The sequence below is a fragment of the Anser anser genome, assembly GCF_964211835.1.
Source record: "Anser anser genome assembly, chromosome: 25".
Taxonomy (NCBI): Eukaryota; Metazoa; Chordata; class Aves; order Anseriformes; family Anatidae; genus Anser; species Anser anser.
In genome coordinates this window covers 4,175,151-4,192,692 of record NC_139746.1, presented here as the reverse complement: position 1 = coordinate 4,192,692, position 17,542 = coordinate 4,175,151, and the positions used below count along the sequence as shown (strand labels likewise).

At 43.5% G+C, this 17,542-nt stretch overlaps 1 protein-coding gene across 5 annotated transcripts in view; it reads right to left on the bottom strand.

Moving 5' to 3' along the window:
* CERS4 (ceramide synthase 4) overlaps positions 1–17,542 on the bottom strand; it is a 54,491-nt gene that overhangs the window by 3,787 nt on the left and 33,162 nt on the right. For 4 of the 5 annotated variants that reach the window (XM_083811451.1, XM_083811452.1, XM_083811453.1 and 1 more), the window contains 8 exons: positions 14,137–14,254; positions 10,710–10,828; positions 8,242–8,299; positions 7,104–7,154; positions 3,904–3,996; positions 3,155–3,283; positions 2,766–2,872; positions 2,210–2,366 (listed from right to left, as the gene is read on the bottom strand). In XM_083811451.1, the coding sequence (XP_083667577.1) occupies positions 2,210–2,366; positions 2,766–2,872; positions 3,155–3,283; positions 3,904–3,996; positions 7,104–7,154; positions 8,242–8,299; positions 10,710–10,828; positions 14,137–14,254 (832 nt within the window). Of the gene's footprint in view, positions 1–2,209; positions 2,367–2,765; positions 2,873–3,154; positions 3,284–3,903; positions 3,997–7,103; positions 7,155–8,241; positions 8,300–10,709; positions 10,829–14,136; positions 14,255–16,566; positions 16,680–17,542 lie in introns of those variants that run through there. The other variant, XM_083811455.1, reaches the window with a different exon arrangement.

Sequence of the window (17,542 nt, the reverse complement as noted above, 5' to 3'; positions counted from 1 at the left end):
ACACAGCCGGGACAGCTGACCCAGACTGGCCATGTGTCATCATGCTCAGCAATAAAAGCTGGGGTAAAGAAGGAGGAAGGGCGGGGGGGGGGGCATTCAGGGTGACGGCATTTGTCTTCCCAAGAAACTTACACGTGATGATCCCTGTTTTCCTGGAAGTGGCTGAACACAGGCTTACTCATGGGAAGTACCAAATGAGTTTCTTGCTTTGCTTTTAAGTGCAGCTTTTGCCTTACCTTGTAAACTGTCTTCATCTCAACCCATGAGTTCTCACACTTTTATCTTTTCAATTCTCTTCCCCATCCCACGGTGAGGAGGTGGGGGAGAGTGAGTGAGCGTCTGTGAGGTACTTGGTTGCCTGCTGGGGTTAAATCACAACTTTTATATATAAAGAAAAATTCTGGATGTGCTTCAGTATGTTTTTCCTGATGGCTCATTTCCTTCTAATAACACTATCCACTACCTCATCATTTGACACTGTAATAACTGCAATGGAAGCTGTGGACAATATGGATGAAGATGAGCCTTTCATGCTTGTTCTCAGTTCCCATAAGACAGAATTCCCCAGTTGGATAGTAATAAAACAACTCATCCCAGGCTATGAGGTCAACTCCCACAGGGCATGGACTTGTTTCTCCTGGACTACATCCTTGGCAAGTGGCCACATTAGGTCATGTCTTTGATTCTGAGAATAATTTCATGCTGAGCAGCAGTTTGGTTTCACAGCAGATAGTACAGGCTGCAGTCAGAAAGAGACGGGTGCATGTCACTTCAGTTTATACAGCTGCATCTCAGATATCCAAGGTTGCTCTGTTACTGATAGAGACAAACCGGCAATACCTGGTGCAACGTTGAATGAATTATGCTTAGGACATGCCTGTCTGCTAGTATGTAAGGAGCCCAGACAGCTAGTTTAGACAAATGCATCTATTCTGCAGACATCTAAAGTACTGTAGGATAACCCCCACAAAGCATACATTAATGATGGGGCACAGTGTAACCTCAGCAAGCTTGCCAATGACACAAAACTGGGAGGAGTCGCTGATATGCCAGAAGGTCATGTTGCCATCCAGAAGGACCTCAGCAGACTGGAGAAGTGGGCTGACAGGAAACTGATGAAGTTCAACAAAGAGAAGTGCAAAGTCCTGCACCTGGAGAGTAACAACCCCATGCACCAATATGTACTGGGGGCTGCTCAGCTGGAAAGCTGGAGAGGATCCTTCCCCTCTAGTCAGCACTGGTGAGGCCATGCTTGGCGTACTGTGTCCAGTGCTGGGCTACTAAGTACGAGAGAGATGGACATACTGGAGAGAGTCCAACAAAAGGGCCATGAGGATGATTAAGGGACTGAAGCATCTCTCCTGTGAGGAAAAGCTGAGAGAGCTGGGACTGCTCAACCTAGAGAAGGCTCTGGGGGATTTTATCAATGTATATAAATGTCTGAAGGGAGGATGCAAGGAGGATTGGAGCCAGGCTCTTATCAGTGGTGCCCAGTGCCAAGACAAGAGGCCATGGGCACAAAATGAAATACAGCAGGTTCCATCTCAACATTAGGAAACATTTTTTCACCCTGATGGTGACTAAGCATTGGAACAGACTGCACAGAGAGGTTACGGAATCTCCCTCCTTGAAGATATTCAAAAGCCATCCAGACATGGGCCTGGACAAGCTACTCTAGGTGGCCCTGCTTAAGCCAGGGAGGTTGGACAAGACCTCCAGAGGGCCCTCAGCCATTCTGTGATTCTGTGATGTTAGTAACACTGTAATTAAAAATCCTGTACTGGAAATCCCCTGGAGAAGAAACTATAGGAAAGCACTTTTGCACTGGCCTCATCAATCACAACAACACTCTCTGCCTTGATATTTTAGTTTTGTTACAAATGAAGTACTGACCCAAGTGTTGAGATCCTCACTCAGATGTCACTGGCTTTGTTCACAGATATCTCCTATGGAGTCCAATCCACATTTTTTCTTGAATATACTCTTCAGAAGTGAACCCAATCTTATATCAACTCAAAAAAACTTTACTTCTTTTGTCAACTTGCACTAATACTGAGCGACCCTTTAACCTCACTGTTAGGAGATTACATGTATAATTGTACTAGGACAAAAAAGAATCCACCCCAGATAGATTCCCTGTGCTCCCCAGCAGTCTCAGGGGATCCTCCCTCCCCATATGATGTACAGGGGACTACAAACTGATTCATACCGTGCCCTGGAGGATGAACTTGTAGACCATGTGAATAATTAGGCAGGACCAGAAGATATGGAGCAGCTGCAGAGTTATCAGGAGAGCATTCACAAAGTAGTATCCAAAGAAGGGTTGGAATATCTCCATGGAGTAATAGTAGGTGTTATAGAGCACTCTGCAAGAGAGACAGAATTGCATTGGAAAGAGAGCGGCTGTAAGCCCCCAAAAGCTATTGTCACAGAAGTATCACCTCAGTCACTCTCTTCTTATATATGACATGTTAGACAACTCTCCGTTCCCCACTGGAAATGAGCAGAGTAGAGCTGTAAGCTGAAAACTCCTCTGCAGTATATTTCAGGTCCTTGCTATTACACTCTGAACTCCAAGGAAGACCACCCTTGTTTAGCCCAAGGCAGGTACAACAGCCATGTGGCAATGCAGCCTATGCAGAAGGCAGGGACATGAGCTCAAGAATTTAAAAGCAAAGGCTGCAGTAAAAGATTCAGCCCACAGCTGAATTATCCTGCCTCTGAGAAGACAGTTTTTTCATTTCCCTTGACTGCAGCAAACTCACGTGTAGGGGAAAATGATCAGGCGGCTGATGAGGAAAACAGCTGAGAAGATCATAAAGAGGCTGTCACAAGTTTTCTTCCACTTCATGTAATTGAATATCTTAGTTGGCTGGAAGGAGAAAGAACAATAAAACAAAGCAGGCCAAGATAGTGCATCTGCATATGCTCCAAGACGCTAACGAGCCAGATACGATACAATCCACATGCAGGTATTCATGTCTCCTCCTGGCTCTCTGTAGGGCACCCTAAGCTGCGTGAGGAGATCATCAATATGTTATCAGTGAAACCCCACAATGATTGTCCCTCATTGTGCTAGATCAAAAGACAGCACTTGGCTAAAGATCATCACTGCCAACTAGGCCTTGCCAGGCACTTAAATTGTGGAGCTCACCTCTAGGAAGCAATCAGAAGCATCATGAATCACCATCACCAGTGTCCCAATGCGGATGTAATTGGCACAATATGAGAAACTGATCAGGAAGATGGTTGCAGCATGATGGACTATCTGTTCCTTGAAGTCCTGATGAGAAAGGGGACAGCAGAAAAGAAAATACATTGCACTTTCTGTTCTAGTTAGAGCATGCTGGTAGCTAAAAAATCTGTCTACTCAATGAGGCAAGAAATCTTCCACTGTAAAGTTTTACCCACATTAATCTTTAACAAAATGCATGCCAAAATGTAGGCAATCAAGAAACCCAGGAATTATGAGTTTATGGTGTAAACAGAGGATCTCGAGCAAAGAACACTCTGCTCTCTACCAGAAATGGTCCGGTGTTAGTGCAAATCGTAAGACAGAACCATAAGAGCTGATGATTCAGTACAGACAAACATAAAAAGAGCTTCCTTTCGGTCACAAAGCAATGCCCATACTCACCTCCGCTCCAGCAGAGGAATTTCTGCTTGGGGGACTGAACATTTTGAATTAGTTTACTCCTTTCCATGTCAAGGATTGTGTTCTCCACCTCCCAGAGGAGACGGAAGACAGTGACTGGTAACGGAAATTCCTGGGAACAAGCAAGGACGAGTCCCCTGAAACCTCAGACCAGCACTATACACACTATACAACCTTGGAGAACACTCTCCTGAGTGTTAACCTTGGATCCTGTTTGTGCTTCATTCTTCCCAGGGGTTGTCACTCACCTTCCTCTTCACATCACAGGGCAAGGTGAAGACCAGAGACCAGTAGAAGGAGAGCTCCAGCATGTAGTACCAAAACAGAGAGGGTTGGAGAGGCTGCAACAGCAAGAAAGAGACAGTGGTATACCCATCAGATAAAGTAAAGAAAGGGCTGGAAACGAAAACTCCTACCTATACAAAAACAAAAAACAAACAAACAAAAAAAATCAGATAAACCAAAATGACAAGATCTGGTTCCTGCAGCTTCATGGGGTAAATCCTCAACTGAACAGTCCAGTCACTTACCAAACATCATCTGTGCTGAGGTAAAAGCAAATAGCAGGGGAAACTCCACTTTGCCATACCATGTGAAACATTTAAAGAACTAGGGGGAAGATTCTGAATATTTTCAGGTGTTCTGGGCAAATTCTTGAGCAGTCACTGTAGAGCTTTAAAAACTTGGTGTACTGTTTCACCGTGGTGATATAGATTAGTACCTGAATAAATCATTCCATTTATTAGCACTCAGGGGGAGATGCTTCAGACATCTTGGACTCTAACATGTATTTTTTAGTCTAATCAAACTAACAGGGGAAAGTACAATCTGAGTGTGAACAGTAGTCTGTGCTGTTCCGGCTAATTTTTCTGGGGTTTTACAGCTGGAAAACTAAAAGCTTAGACCCACTCAGCAAGACACATGCTAACTAACAAGTAATTTTTCTGTTGTGGCACTAGATGGCATCTTTAAGCCAGAACCTATCTGATTAAAAAAAATTACTATGACTACAGGGGCTTTGCAACAAGCATTTCCAAAGAATCTTGGAGTATGGTGCTCCCAAGTACCGATTTATTCAGGTTTCCTCTACCCAAAGTGCTGATTTCTGTCCTTAGAAGATAGATTTTAGTTTGTTTTTCTTTGATGCACCAGTGATTAGCCATAAGAGGAAGCATGGCTGGATGCACTGGTGCTACCAGAGGGGATATTAACATCCCGCAGGCTAGTATGTGCTGTTAATGCTCTGGGGGTTATCCAAATGATCCTCTGGATCTGAAGGGATTTTTTTTTTGTTTTTTCCAAAGATAGATTAGATTACCGATGTTTCTTTTACCCTTGTCTGTAGCATAGGACATGGTTTGTTTGGTAGAAATTGTATTTAATATATTCTTTGTTCCTGCTATGCCACAGGTATGTTCTTGACCGTTCCTGCTCTTTTCCAGTGGGATGTTACCAGCTCTGGTTTTGGCCTTTTCTGTTTACTACAGGTGTAGAAAAGTGTTCTGTTACAATGGCTTAGATTTCTCTGGAAAATACATGTAATGCAAATGCACAAAACAGGAAATAAGGACCCAAGAGATCCTCTCAGCCTTACATTCCTGTTCAAACACCACCTGTTTGTATGAATCATAGTGAAAAACTGTGCATTACATTTACAGCTTTGCAAATCTTGATGCACAATCCGAGGGTCTTGTTCTAACTTTGACTACCAGATCAAAAAGCCCTAAAGCACAGGTAGTTTTCACTTTGTCATGCTACTGTGATCAAGTTGTACCTCAGCCTCTTCTTCAATTAATGAAAGACTAATTCCCCCCCTCTGCCCCCCCCGGAAATTCTAGTACTGTAAAATCCTGTGCGTAGGAGATCCATGTATGATACTAGTAGAAACGGCTATTCTGCTAGAAACGCTTACCAGGCTTTTGGATTGGTAAGGGCAAATAATCACAGAATCATCACAGAATCACAGAACAGCTTGGGTCGGAAGGGACCTTAAAGATCACCTAGCTCCAACCCCCCTGCCATAGGCAGGGATGCCACCCTCTAGATCAGGTTGCCCAGGGCCTCGTCCAACCTGGCCTTGAACACCTCCAGGGATGGGGCATCCACAACCTCTCTGGGCAACCTGTTCCAGTGCCTCACCACCCTCTGAGGGATGAATTTCCTCCTAACCTTTAATCTGTATCTACCCTCTTTTAGTTTAATATCATTACGCCTTGTCCTATCATTACAATCCCTGACAAAGAGTCCCTCCTCAGCTTTCCTGTAGGCCCTCTTTCAGTACTGAAAGGTTGCAGTGAGGTCACCCCGGGGGCTTCTCTTCTCCAGGCTGAACAGCTACAGCTCTCTCAGCCTTTCTTCATAGGAGAGGTGCTCCAGCCCCTTGATCATCTTCGTGGCCCTTCTCTGGACCCATTCTAACAGATACACATCCTTTTTGTGCTGGGCACCCCAGACCTGGATGCAGCACTCCAGGTGGGGCCTCACAAGGGCAGAGCAGATGGGGACAATCACCTCCCTCTACCTGCTGGTCACTCCTCCGTTGATGCAGCCCAGTGAAAATTGTCCACTCTTAGAGCAGGAATGAAATGGTACCCAGGATTTTCATCAATGTATTCATAATGCTAATTAAGCCTGTAGAAGGCAGCTGTTCTAACAGGATAAGGAATCTTTTCCAAAGCTGAAATCAGATCTTTCACTTTAATGACATTTATCTCTTTGTAACATGTTATATAGGAAGGCTGCTGCTATACACAAGTCATAAAAACCTAAGGGGGAAAAGTAGAGCAGGTGATTGGTCCTGTGCTCAGTGTGTGAAGCCCCATTCTATGAAGACAGGCTGAGGGAGTTTGGGTTGTTCAGCCTGGAGAAGAGAAAGCTCAGGGGAGACCTTATAGAGGCCTTCCAGTACCTAAAGTGGGCTGCAGGAAAGCTGCAGAGGCAGCTGGGTAAAAAGTACTTCGCTTTTTGTTGTTGCCCTTGTTCCTTGATGACCTAGGAGCATATTTTGTGCCTAGCTGGCAATTTTCTTAGAGGTTATTCTGGAGTGTATCACTCAGAGAACGTCCTCTGCTCTACAGGCTTTCCACTGAAGTCTTCGCTTCTCCCTCTTGGACAAAATGTCCTACTCTAGCCTCAGTCTCCTCTATAAACTAAACTTGGAGCATCCCTATTTTTCAGTTTCTTTGCTCGCCTGGTCAGAAGGCTCGCTTTCCCGTTACTACTGTAGAGTCGTCTTCTGCCGTATTGACTCCTCCTCTATTGTGTGTAGAGTAAACAAAATATTAAGATGTTCTCTGTTGATAGGGGCCTGGTTTTGAATTCTTATGGCTTATCAATATGAATTTCAATCGGTGCCCTCTCTTTTGTCCCTAAAGTAATCTGATTTTGAAAAGATATCTAAAGAGAATACATGATTTATTACAGCAATTTTCACTCCTGGATGACTCACCTGTTGTGGGTATCCTGTCCAGCACTCTCTATGGTCCCAAAACCAAGGCTTCTGGAAAGAAAATGCAACATGAATGGGAAGATCCCAGAGGAATTCTTCTCTTATCAACCACCTAACTCCTGTAGTTTGTTACTACTACAGATTTGTTGTGTTTTATTGGAAACAGAGAAATAGAATATAACCTTTTATTTTGATGTAAAGAATCAAAAAGCATTACAGGTGGGATTTAGATACCACTCCACTGCTAGCTCATCCTGGAATCTGCAGACTCATAGAGTAACTTAAATTTTCCCTTAAAAGTTGCTAAGTTCAATACGTCTTCAGTCGTTACAAAAACAAGCAGGTGCAAGTATAGTCTGTGCCTCCTGTCTTGGGATCTGCAGATTTTCCATTATTTACCACATCAGAAGGTCTCAGTGTAGAATATTTTCGCAAAGCCCACCCAAGGAATTGGATTCAGCAAAAGAGCCAGGGTAACCTCTAAAATACAACCAGAGGATGACAGGTGCCCCTTGTCCCAGCTTAGTGACCACAGGTCTGGATTAGAGCATATGGTACACCTCTTCTGCCTCAGATTCAAACCCATATCATTCAAGCCTCAATCTTCTTCTGTTGAGGCTGTTCCATTTGTATCAAGAGAAATCATTATTTATCAAATCAGAGAAAAGGCAGAAGCATCAACCTCATCACCCTCTCACATCTTGGGTAAAGAAGAGAAAACACATACATAAAATTACTAAAACGTAGACCATGCTCCAAAAGAAGCCTAAGCATTTTACCTTAAACAAGTATTATATACAACACACGAACAGGCCCTGCAGCTCCTGTCTCAGATAAATGTTTTACCTCCCGTATCACAGAAATGTATTTTTACAACTGCTGACAGTGTCTCACAACCCTAATTGTCTACTGCTTTTGCAGAGGAAGAGCAAAACTCTTGGTTTTGAGTTGGAGTTCTTAAAATAAGCATGGTTCAATATATTTATGTTCTCAAAAGATTGTGTGCTGTGCAGAGGACAAAGACATGATGGGAAAACCTCTGAAAGAAAGTTTGAACGCACGGGTTTGGCAACAAAAACTGCCATTCCTGCAGGCACTCCCTGGGGAGAACAGCAGGTGGCACTGTTTGCATACTCACGTCGTACAGGACAGCAAGTCCAGTGAAGAAAGAAATGACGTAAAATGTAAACCTCCAGCTACAAACAAAGAAGGTATGTTAGTATCCCATCAGCCACAAAGCTCCAGTTCTGTGTATCAATCACTTTTGTTCAAAGAATGACACTACTAAATCAAAGAAAAACATCAATATGCTCAAAGTTTGTCCAGATCATAACTGCAACTTTTTTTTTTTTTTTTTTTTGCATTCTGGTACATTCAACAGATTCCATGAAGGGCAATTCTTCTGCTTTAGATGATAGAAACTCTGAGAATATCGCTGAATAAAATCACCCAGATAATCATCCCAACTCTTCACAGTACCAGTAGAGGCATGTGTAAAAGTCATAAACAGTGCCAACTTCCCTCATAGGCTTTTGGAGATCAGGCATGCTAAATTCATTATCATGTAAAGCAATTGATTACTGTCATGTTTTGTCTCAGTCAGAGCTGCTAATGATTTATCCACATTAAATCCACACAGAAGTACTTATAAAATATGTCTGCTGTGTTTACTGGACAGAGACACACTGTACTGAATATATACACACATTAGGAAAATAGGAATTTTATCCCAACAGAATAAATGAGTTATAATAGATTAAAGACAGGAAATCTTCAAAGAAATAAAACTGCCTACAACAACCCCTAAATTGGGTTAATAAACCCCAAAATCTCCATAACAAATCAGAAGATACAACATTTTTAGAGAGAAACTCAATCTGTTAGTGAAACAAACCCCAGGAGCTTCAAGAAAGACATAATCAGTGAGAGCAGAAGTTTTGTTTGTTTTGTTTTCTCCATTAGGTTTTTTAGGCAGGATTTTTGAATTAGAGGTTGAATATTAAATGGACAACGAGGTGATTAGCTCAGAAGTCATGTCTACCCTATAGATACACACTTCTAGTCAGATGAATGACACTGTAGGTATTTTCTTCCTTCATGTGGCCTTCCTGGATGAACCTACTTCCTTACAAGCATAGCAGAGCAGCCACTCATAAGTAAGGCATTTCAACTGAGATCAGGAGAATCCTCCTTCTCTGTGGAAAGCTGAGACAAAACTAACATTTCTAAGAGGGGCCAATTTCTGAATTTTTACCAAAAGACTCTTAACATTCCTCTGAATGTAATTCTGTACTATGGGTTAATTTCTACTTCCACCAAACCCCAACATTCAGGAACTGCTCTGACTGTTGTGTGGAAACAGTTGCTGGGTGATGGTCTACCATGTGATGGGCTAGAGTACAAGCTCTCAGATCTTAAGGTCTGTAAAGACCTCAGGCTGAGATTTTAAAACACTGCCCCAGCATGAGGACCTAGTGGAGCCCCCACAAGGGATCTGGGAATTACAGACCCAGGTAACTATCTGGGACCTGCTCACAAGGGTATGGACATTAGTGTAGAACATTAGTTTCTTGAAGAGCTTTGCAGACTTTGATTTCTTGGTGTAAAATGACCCTGAAGATGACTCATTTGGCTTCCTGCAAGGAGGTAATCCCAGCCCAGAAAGATTGCCTAGGCACGGGAACAAGGACTGACAGCCACAGAGCTACAAGAGCTGCACAGCTCAGTTGTACGACAGGCTGTCATGTGTCAGGTCACTGTGGCCTCCAAGTGTAGCACTGAACAAGTAAACGTGTGTCCAGATGAAGTCTATCAGGGTTATCGCTCTGCAGTATCTGTGGAAAGCTCAGTCAAGATTAACATTTACAGAAGTGGCTGACGTGAGATTTTTTTTTTTTTTTAATCTGCAGAAGTTAAAGTACCCAAAAAGTGAGGAACCTAATGATGATCAGCTTTTGCCAGACCTCCTTGTGCCTCCATACAAAGAGGATTTCCACATAGCTGTTGCCAAGTTTTGCTCCCAGGAAAAGATTTCACATAGGCTTTTCTGCCATTATAAAAGGGTTCTGTTCTGTGACTTTCAGGGAAGCTGAAGTCAACTGACAGCAGAATATAGTCTAGACCACTGTCTGTGACTTTCGAAAGCAATACAAAGGAGAACAGTTGCAAAAAATATGTAGCAGAAAGAATCAGCTCACAGAGAAGCAAAGAGAGAAACAGAGAGGCAATGGTAGGCTATTTTGGAGGCATGGAAGCAGCAGCAAAGCAGCAGGAAGCAGTAGGAAGCAAAACAATAGGGAGTTTTTCAGATAGGATAGTGTTCTGAAGCAGAGCATCAGTCTTACAAAGTCAGAAACTGGTGCCCTATAAGGATTACGGTGAGATAGGAGTAAAAGGAGTCTCGGGAGTGAAAACAAAGCGGAAAAGCAAGGAATGATTCAGTAATAGAGAAGCAGCAGCAGAGCCAGAGAAGAATCAGGTAGGGCAGGGAAGACTCAGGATGCTCTCCGTGGAGGAGTGCAGGGCAGGCTGGGAGGCAGCAAACTGCCCGCTGAGCTCAGTGCCAGTGAAAGGCCCCTGCAGCTCATGGCTTCTGCTCCTGCTCACCAGGCCTCGCAGAACTTCTTGGATAGGCTCGGTCGGTCGGTGTTCCTCCGGCGCCGGAACCACCTCTCCACCTTTCTCACTGGCAGGTCGCATTGTTTGGCTAAACTGATCAGCTCACTCTGGAAAACAGGTGAGGAAGCAGGGTTCAGATTCAGGTTTGAAAGTCATAACGGACACACGGCCATCTGGTCTGAGCCACCACAGAACCCCAATGGAGATTCCCAGCAAGCCCAAATCTGTTCAAGTTATGGCACCTTTCAGAAAGCTGTCCATTGCTACTATAGAGATTTCAGATAATAGAACACCTTTCATTTCCCCTTGTAAGCAACTGGTTATTAATACTAAATGTTAAATCTTTATGTTTTTTTTTTTTTTATGTAATCATCTCTGGTTTCAACTTTCAAACTCTGGTCTGTTCTCACAGGTGTTTCTTGTTCAATCACTTCGCTCAGCCATAAGGGACTGAGTCCCTTAAATCTGTCACTCCAAGAAAGTTTTACTGCAGCTTAAATAATTTTTGAAGTTCTACACTGAATCTTGTCATGCCTTTCAGCATCCTGATGCAATATCAGGGAATAACCTGACCAATGTCATGAGCAGAGGCAACACCATTTTCCTACCAGATATTCTCCTGTTGTGGTAAACCTGTAGGGATAATTTTTCAATAGGTTACTCAGAGAAATACTGCAATTACCTTCCTTCTTGTCCTTAGGCTCTTAAAGAGTTTGGAGTGTGACACGGAAGAAGTCATCATGTTTTATATTCCTTTCTGAAGTGTCATCAAGGATAATCTTATTTTTTAAGTAAAGCAATAGGTTTTCATGGAATGTGTTTACCTTAATGTTATCATGTGACAGTGATTTACATACTTTGAGAGTGCTGTGAAAAAATGTGCCCAGTAGTCATTTTCAGATATACTCCTTTCTATTTTTACTTAGTGACTTTTGTTCTTGTGGTGGAGTCAAGTGGAGACATTGATTTATATTCTCCAACTGCTCCGTAATGCGGTATTCCTCCCAAGGAGATGGCTGCTGAGAAGAGCAAAATCACATCTTGTAAAAGCTGAATCATAAGCAGGAGTCTGAGCGCTCACAGGAGAGGGGGGAAGCTGAAAGACTGAGATGCAACCAGTGAATTGAGTCAGTAAGACATCAGCCAGCTGCACAATTCTTTCTCCATGTCAGAAAGTCAGAATGATGTCAGAAGTCTCACAGTCAGCATTCACTCTGATATCCTACATTCTCTAGGATAAAAGTGCAGACTTCTGCTCCTTCAGTGCAATGTAAGTGCAGGGACAGCTGTGTGGAAAGCCTGCTTACAAAGGTAGGCCTTGAGTTAGATCGCTGCAATGGGAGTAGTTCTCTTGAGAAACTTGTAGATTTCTCAGACAGGCAAGAGGAAGATCAGGGACCATGGCAAGTGTTCTGAGAACATTCCTCCCGACTGCTAGGGAAAAGGGCTGGCTGCACAACCAAGATGAATGCCTTCGTTTTTATTTCAGCCTCTATTCTTTTATTTTTAAGCAGGTACTGAGTGTCCCAGAGCTCTACATGCCCCACTGCAGTATGAAACATGCTGCACCGGCTTCATCAAGGCAGTTACTTGTTTGTACTAGGACTGGAACCCCTTCTCATGTCTTTGGTAGTGGCTAATAGCTTTTGCTTCAAGGCCAAGAAAGCCTGCAAAAAGGCACTGAAAAGAAATGTGATTGCACTGGGCTTATGTGGCAAGGTTTTGGTAGTTGGGGGGCTGCAGTGGTGGCCTCTGTGAGCAGAGCCCAGCAGCTGCCACAGGTCAGATCAGAGCCAGCTCCAGTTGGCTCCAAAAGGGAACCACTGCTGGCCAGAGCTGAGCCACGAGCAATGCTGGTTGTGCCTCTGGAATAGCACATTGCAGAAAGGGGAAAAAAACTACTCTGCCACAGCAGTTGGGAGAGAGGAGTGAGCGACTGAAACAACCCTGCATACACCAAGGTCAGTGAAGGACGCCAGGAGGTGACCCAGGCACACAGCAGCAGTTCCCCTGCGGCCTGTGGAGAGGCCCCTTGTGGAGCAGGCCGTCCCCCTGCAGCCCATGGGTCCCACACGGAGCAGATCTCCACGCTGCAGCCTGTGGAGGAGCCCCCCAGTGGAGCAGGTGGATGTGGCCTGGAGGAGGCTGCGGCCCATGGAGAGCCCCCGCAGGAGCAGGCCCCGGGCCGGAGCTGCAGCCCGTGGAGAGGAGCCCACGCAGGAGGAGGGGGTCTGGGGGGAGCTGCCACCTGTGGGGGACGCATGTTGGAGCAGTTTGCTCCTGGGGGATGGCCCCTGTGGTATGGAGCCATGTGGGAGCAGTTCTTGAAGAGCTGCTGCCTGTGGGAAGCCCACACAGGATCAGTTTGATAAGGACGGCATGCTGTGGGAGGGATCCTATGCTGGAGCAGGGGCAGAGAGTGGCTGTGAAGGAGCGGCAGAGATGTAAGTGTTACAGACTGACCACCTCCTTGTTCCCCTCTCCCCCTGTTTCTCTCCCTCTGTTGAGCCTGTTTTGCCTGAGATGGTGGTTGGTGAGTGATCTCCCTCTCCCTGTCCTTACCTCAGCTCTTGAGCCCTTTTCCATCACAGTTTCTCCCCCTGTTCTTTTGAGGAGGGGGAGTGAGAAATTGGTGGGGTGGAGTTTAGCCAGCCATCAGTGTGGAATCACCACAGTGATTCGCTTACTTACCACAGTGGTTACATCCAGGGTCTCCAATGACAAGGCTAAATCCAAGTACAGCTTGACCATACACTATCCTTCCAATGCTTTTTCCCTCAGCAGCAGCCATTGTAACTGAATTATAATGCCAAGATGTTCAAGATCTCTTTTTCTCTCTCAAGGGAAAACTACCTACCATTTGTGTTTGCAGTTTTCTGATGCTCCTTACTTTGTCTCTAATGACAGACAGGATTTTAGTTGGCTTCCTGAAAGGCCAATCTCAAACTTGTGGATTGCACAGCAACAGAACGACCTGCCTCCCTGAACTAAGAGAATCACGCAATCCACATGGGCTAAGCTGCAAGGACTAGCAACAAGGGAAGTCATTTCAAAGGAGTTGATGTGACAGTGATTTGCTAATATATGAAAAGAAGGCAAGCGAGCAAACAGGAGTTGTCATTATTTCCTTTGGGAGAGGAGTTTCCTGTCCAAACAAGTCTGAGATTTAATTTTTTGGAGTGCTATCTGTGGAAAGCTGTTATTCCCACATGTTCAGAAGCGGAGCTGATGGCTGATGGCATTTGCAGGAAGATCCCCGTGCCTGGCCGGTGTCAGGTGGCCAGTGCTACAGAGGTTCCTGCTGCTTTGTTGAGCTTCCGAGTGGCATCACCAAACTTCAAGATTCCAAATGTGATATTATTTAGGTAAAGATACAAGGGCTAAATCTAGAGGAAAGCAAAGAAGAAAGACTCACCTCTTTAGGGATCTTGCAGTGCATACTGTAGAATGTTTCCAGTATGGGGTTAGGCTGAGCTTTTGGTCTCTGCTTGTCCCTCACACCCAGTTTGGCACCAAGGGGCAGGGCTATGGCTCTGCAAGAGAAAAGATAAAGGTTCAGCCCAAAATAGAACAGTGATTTCTGATACTGCAGCACTATAATACATAGTGTAGTACATAACAATTGTGTCTCACAGTTACACAAAATTTTGGGTCTAAGCACAAGTATTGTCTCAAGCAGGTAAAGAAAATAAAGAAACTGAGTAAAAAAAGTTACAGTAGAAACAGTGGGGCTTCTATGCTACAGGCCTGAGCTCAGTGTTGTAATACACAACACAGAATGAGGTTGGAAATGCTACATGCTGCTTTGTCAGCTTTCAAATCAACTGTGCTTGGGCGTCCCAGATTATGGCATGAAGCCCAGGCTTGTAGAGACAGCCGTCATACCTGCTGTTGGTCTTTGGCTTGCTTGTACCTTATGCAGAGTACCGCATTGATGACAAGGCCTAAACACTGTTTAGTTTTGATGTTAAACATAGAGGGCACCCATGTGAACTACAGACTTGGCTCAGGATCAAGAGGATCAATAAATACCCTGATGAAACAGGAGGCCCCTCGGTCTTTACTGGAAGAACTTTCCTCAGTTTCTCCTAAAGCATGCCAGTGGGAACATAGGGACACAACAACTAGAAACATAACCACAAGGCACAGTTGCTTATGCTAGCTGTGCACCTTTAGCCTTTCATGGTGAAACAACGTAAAGAAAAATATCTGCATAAATAGAAAAAAGTTTCAAAGGAGTAGCAAGACTAGGCATAGAATCGCTGTGCTCAACAACTAAACTTCTCCACGACAAACCCTCTTCTCCTCCATGACCATAGGAAATAGCTTTATAAATGGTGTGAAGTAAGGTACCACATGAACACTGCACAAACAGGAAACTTGGCAAATCAAAGTTGCAAAAAAGGCCCAGTTTAACTGCCTGCTCCTTGCATTTCTGGAGAATTAGCTGTTTCTTATAAGTCACTACCTTTTACACACTGCCACTGGCATGCAATTAATCTCATTAGCCAAAAAGAGCGGAGTGTTTGCCTAGAACGTTTCAGCACTGTTCACAGATTTCTTTTTTTTTTTTTTTTCCATGAGAGCAAAAAAGTTGTGGAAGCTACTTCAGTAGGTAGGTGTTTAAAGATGTTTTACTTAAAAATAGTATGTGGTATGTTTATAACCGTGATTATGTGGTATGGTTGCCTGTGGTCTCTTCTAGCCATATTGTCACTCCATACGTCCATGTGCTTAGGGACTATTCTAGATCAAGTATCCTACCAGAGGTTTCTTTTGACTTTTGTCTTCATTTAACAAACGAGTTTCAGAAGCAATTTTCTGAAGAGATTACCTACCTAAGGAATTTTGCAACTTCTATTATATTAAGGCATAAAACACAGAATGGTTGTACATTTAGCTCCCTCATGTAACAGCTGATTTCAACCATCCTTTTCCATGGCCAGCTCCATATCCCAGTTGTTCTTTTCCATCCTCTCTGGGAAATTCCTTTGGCATCACTGCCTGAAGGACCATTTAAGATGTACCAAGACCACTGAAAAAGATGTATTTCTACCATAAGAGGGGGGGCAGTGGTTAAGCCTGATTGCTAGCTACTTTCTAACTACTACAAGACAGCTATCACAAAAGCTCTGTGTAAGCTCTCATTAGTTTCAGTGAAACTCAGCAGCATCCTGGCATTGCTGCAACAGTTAACAGTGATATTAGACCAGCCAGTCCTGTGCTAAGAACAATGACAAAGTGTTTGTAAGATATCCATAACTATATAGAAATGGAGAAAACATTTGCCTTAAGGTCTGCACTAGGTCTTGGTTCTTAAGTGGTTCCTTGAAGTGGGCCTGATCTTTCTTTTTTAAAGGTAAGTCATTTGATACAAGCTCCTCTGAAGATGAAGATGTAATCAATTTTTGCTGTTTAAGAAGAACCTTACAGCAACTTCTTATCAGTCCACATCGGAAACTGGTCTAAAATTTTCCAAACACCTTAAAGGGAATGTTCCTGCCAGGTGTCAGGGCAGCTTGCCAACAAGTTTGGTTCTTTTTTAAAAAAAAACTATTTAAACTATCCTGCACGACTCCTTAATTTAGTTTAATCCTTTTCTCTTTCTTTCCTGTTGGTTTGTTATGGTCATGGTATAAAATCTCACTGTAACAGAAACAAGCCAGTTGCAGCTGATGAGGACAGAGTGTGATTAACCAGAGCTACAATTACTTTGTTATTGAGGTTTTGAGTTTAACCATGAATTATAGGACCAATCCTACTTTTATGAACATCATTGGGAAATCAAACCCTGAAATTCCTCCTAAGGGAAGTTTGTACATGTTGGATGTATGCTCTGACTCACTTTTCAGTTGAATCTTGTTCCAAACTCAAAGAGGATGATGTTTGTACTGATTTCAACATCACAGATTCATCATCTCAGTTGCAGAGATGGTCTCATCATGGAAGCTTATCAGCTCTCTGGAATATGGAAGCAGAAAGCCTGAGGACTAAATTGTACAGCTTTCCAAAGCTAGGTAAGGCAAAACACAGTCTGTGAGATGTCTTTTATCTCAAACCTATTTCTTCTTCAGAAAGGTTCAGGTGAAGACAGCCTCTCTAACTTCAAGGTTTACAAGGGAAATTTCACAGTAAGGCATTCAATTCAGTAATCACTAATGAACAAGCTATTTTGTGCAAAACCTGCTGAAGCTGAAATCAAATGGATTAATCACGGAGGGGCCTAAGTCCACACTCCCTCACCTTGCAAGACTGGGCTATGCCCCTTTGCAGAGGCTTTCAAAGCTATTATGAGACACAAGAAATAATTTAGCATTTGTGAGTTTATTTTCCACAAAGGTAATTGAATTTATAAGGGTGTCACTCTGCAAATATCTTCTAGTACCAAGAAAAGGAGAACCAGTGACTGCAGAAACCGAAACTTCTACTCTTTGAACTGCACCATCTCTTGAAGACCCTACTTTCCATTGGCAAAGTGTTATCTCTGTGCTCCTGCAATATTGTCGACTTTTTCGTGGTTACAAGAGGATGCTGTCAAGAACCTGTCAAAGCTATGTTACACGAAACAGTCAGCACCAAATACATGCCTAAAGCACCTAAGAGGAAGCTGTTTTCAGATGCTTCTTGATTACTGATCAATAACAAAAATCTCTGTGGAAAATGAATTGCAGAAAAATACATTTCAAAATAAAACACTTGGGTCTTCTCTTCCACCTTTCTTCTGGTTCTGCAGTTTCAGCAGTTCAACAGTATTCCTTTCTTTTAATGCACAAAACATAGCTCATATACTATCGCAACCCTCCTAAAAAAAAAGACCTACT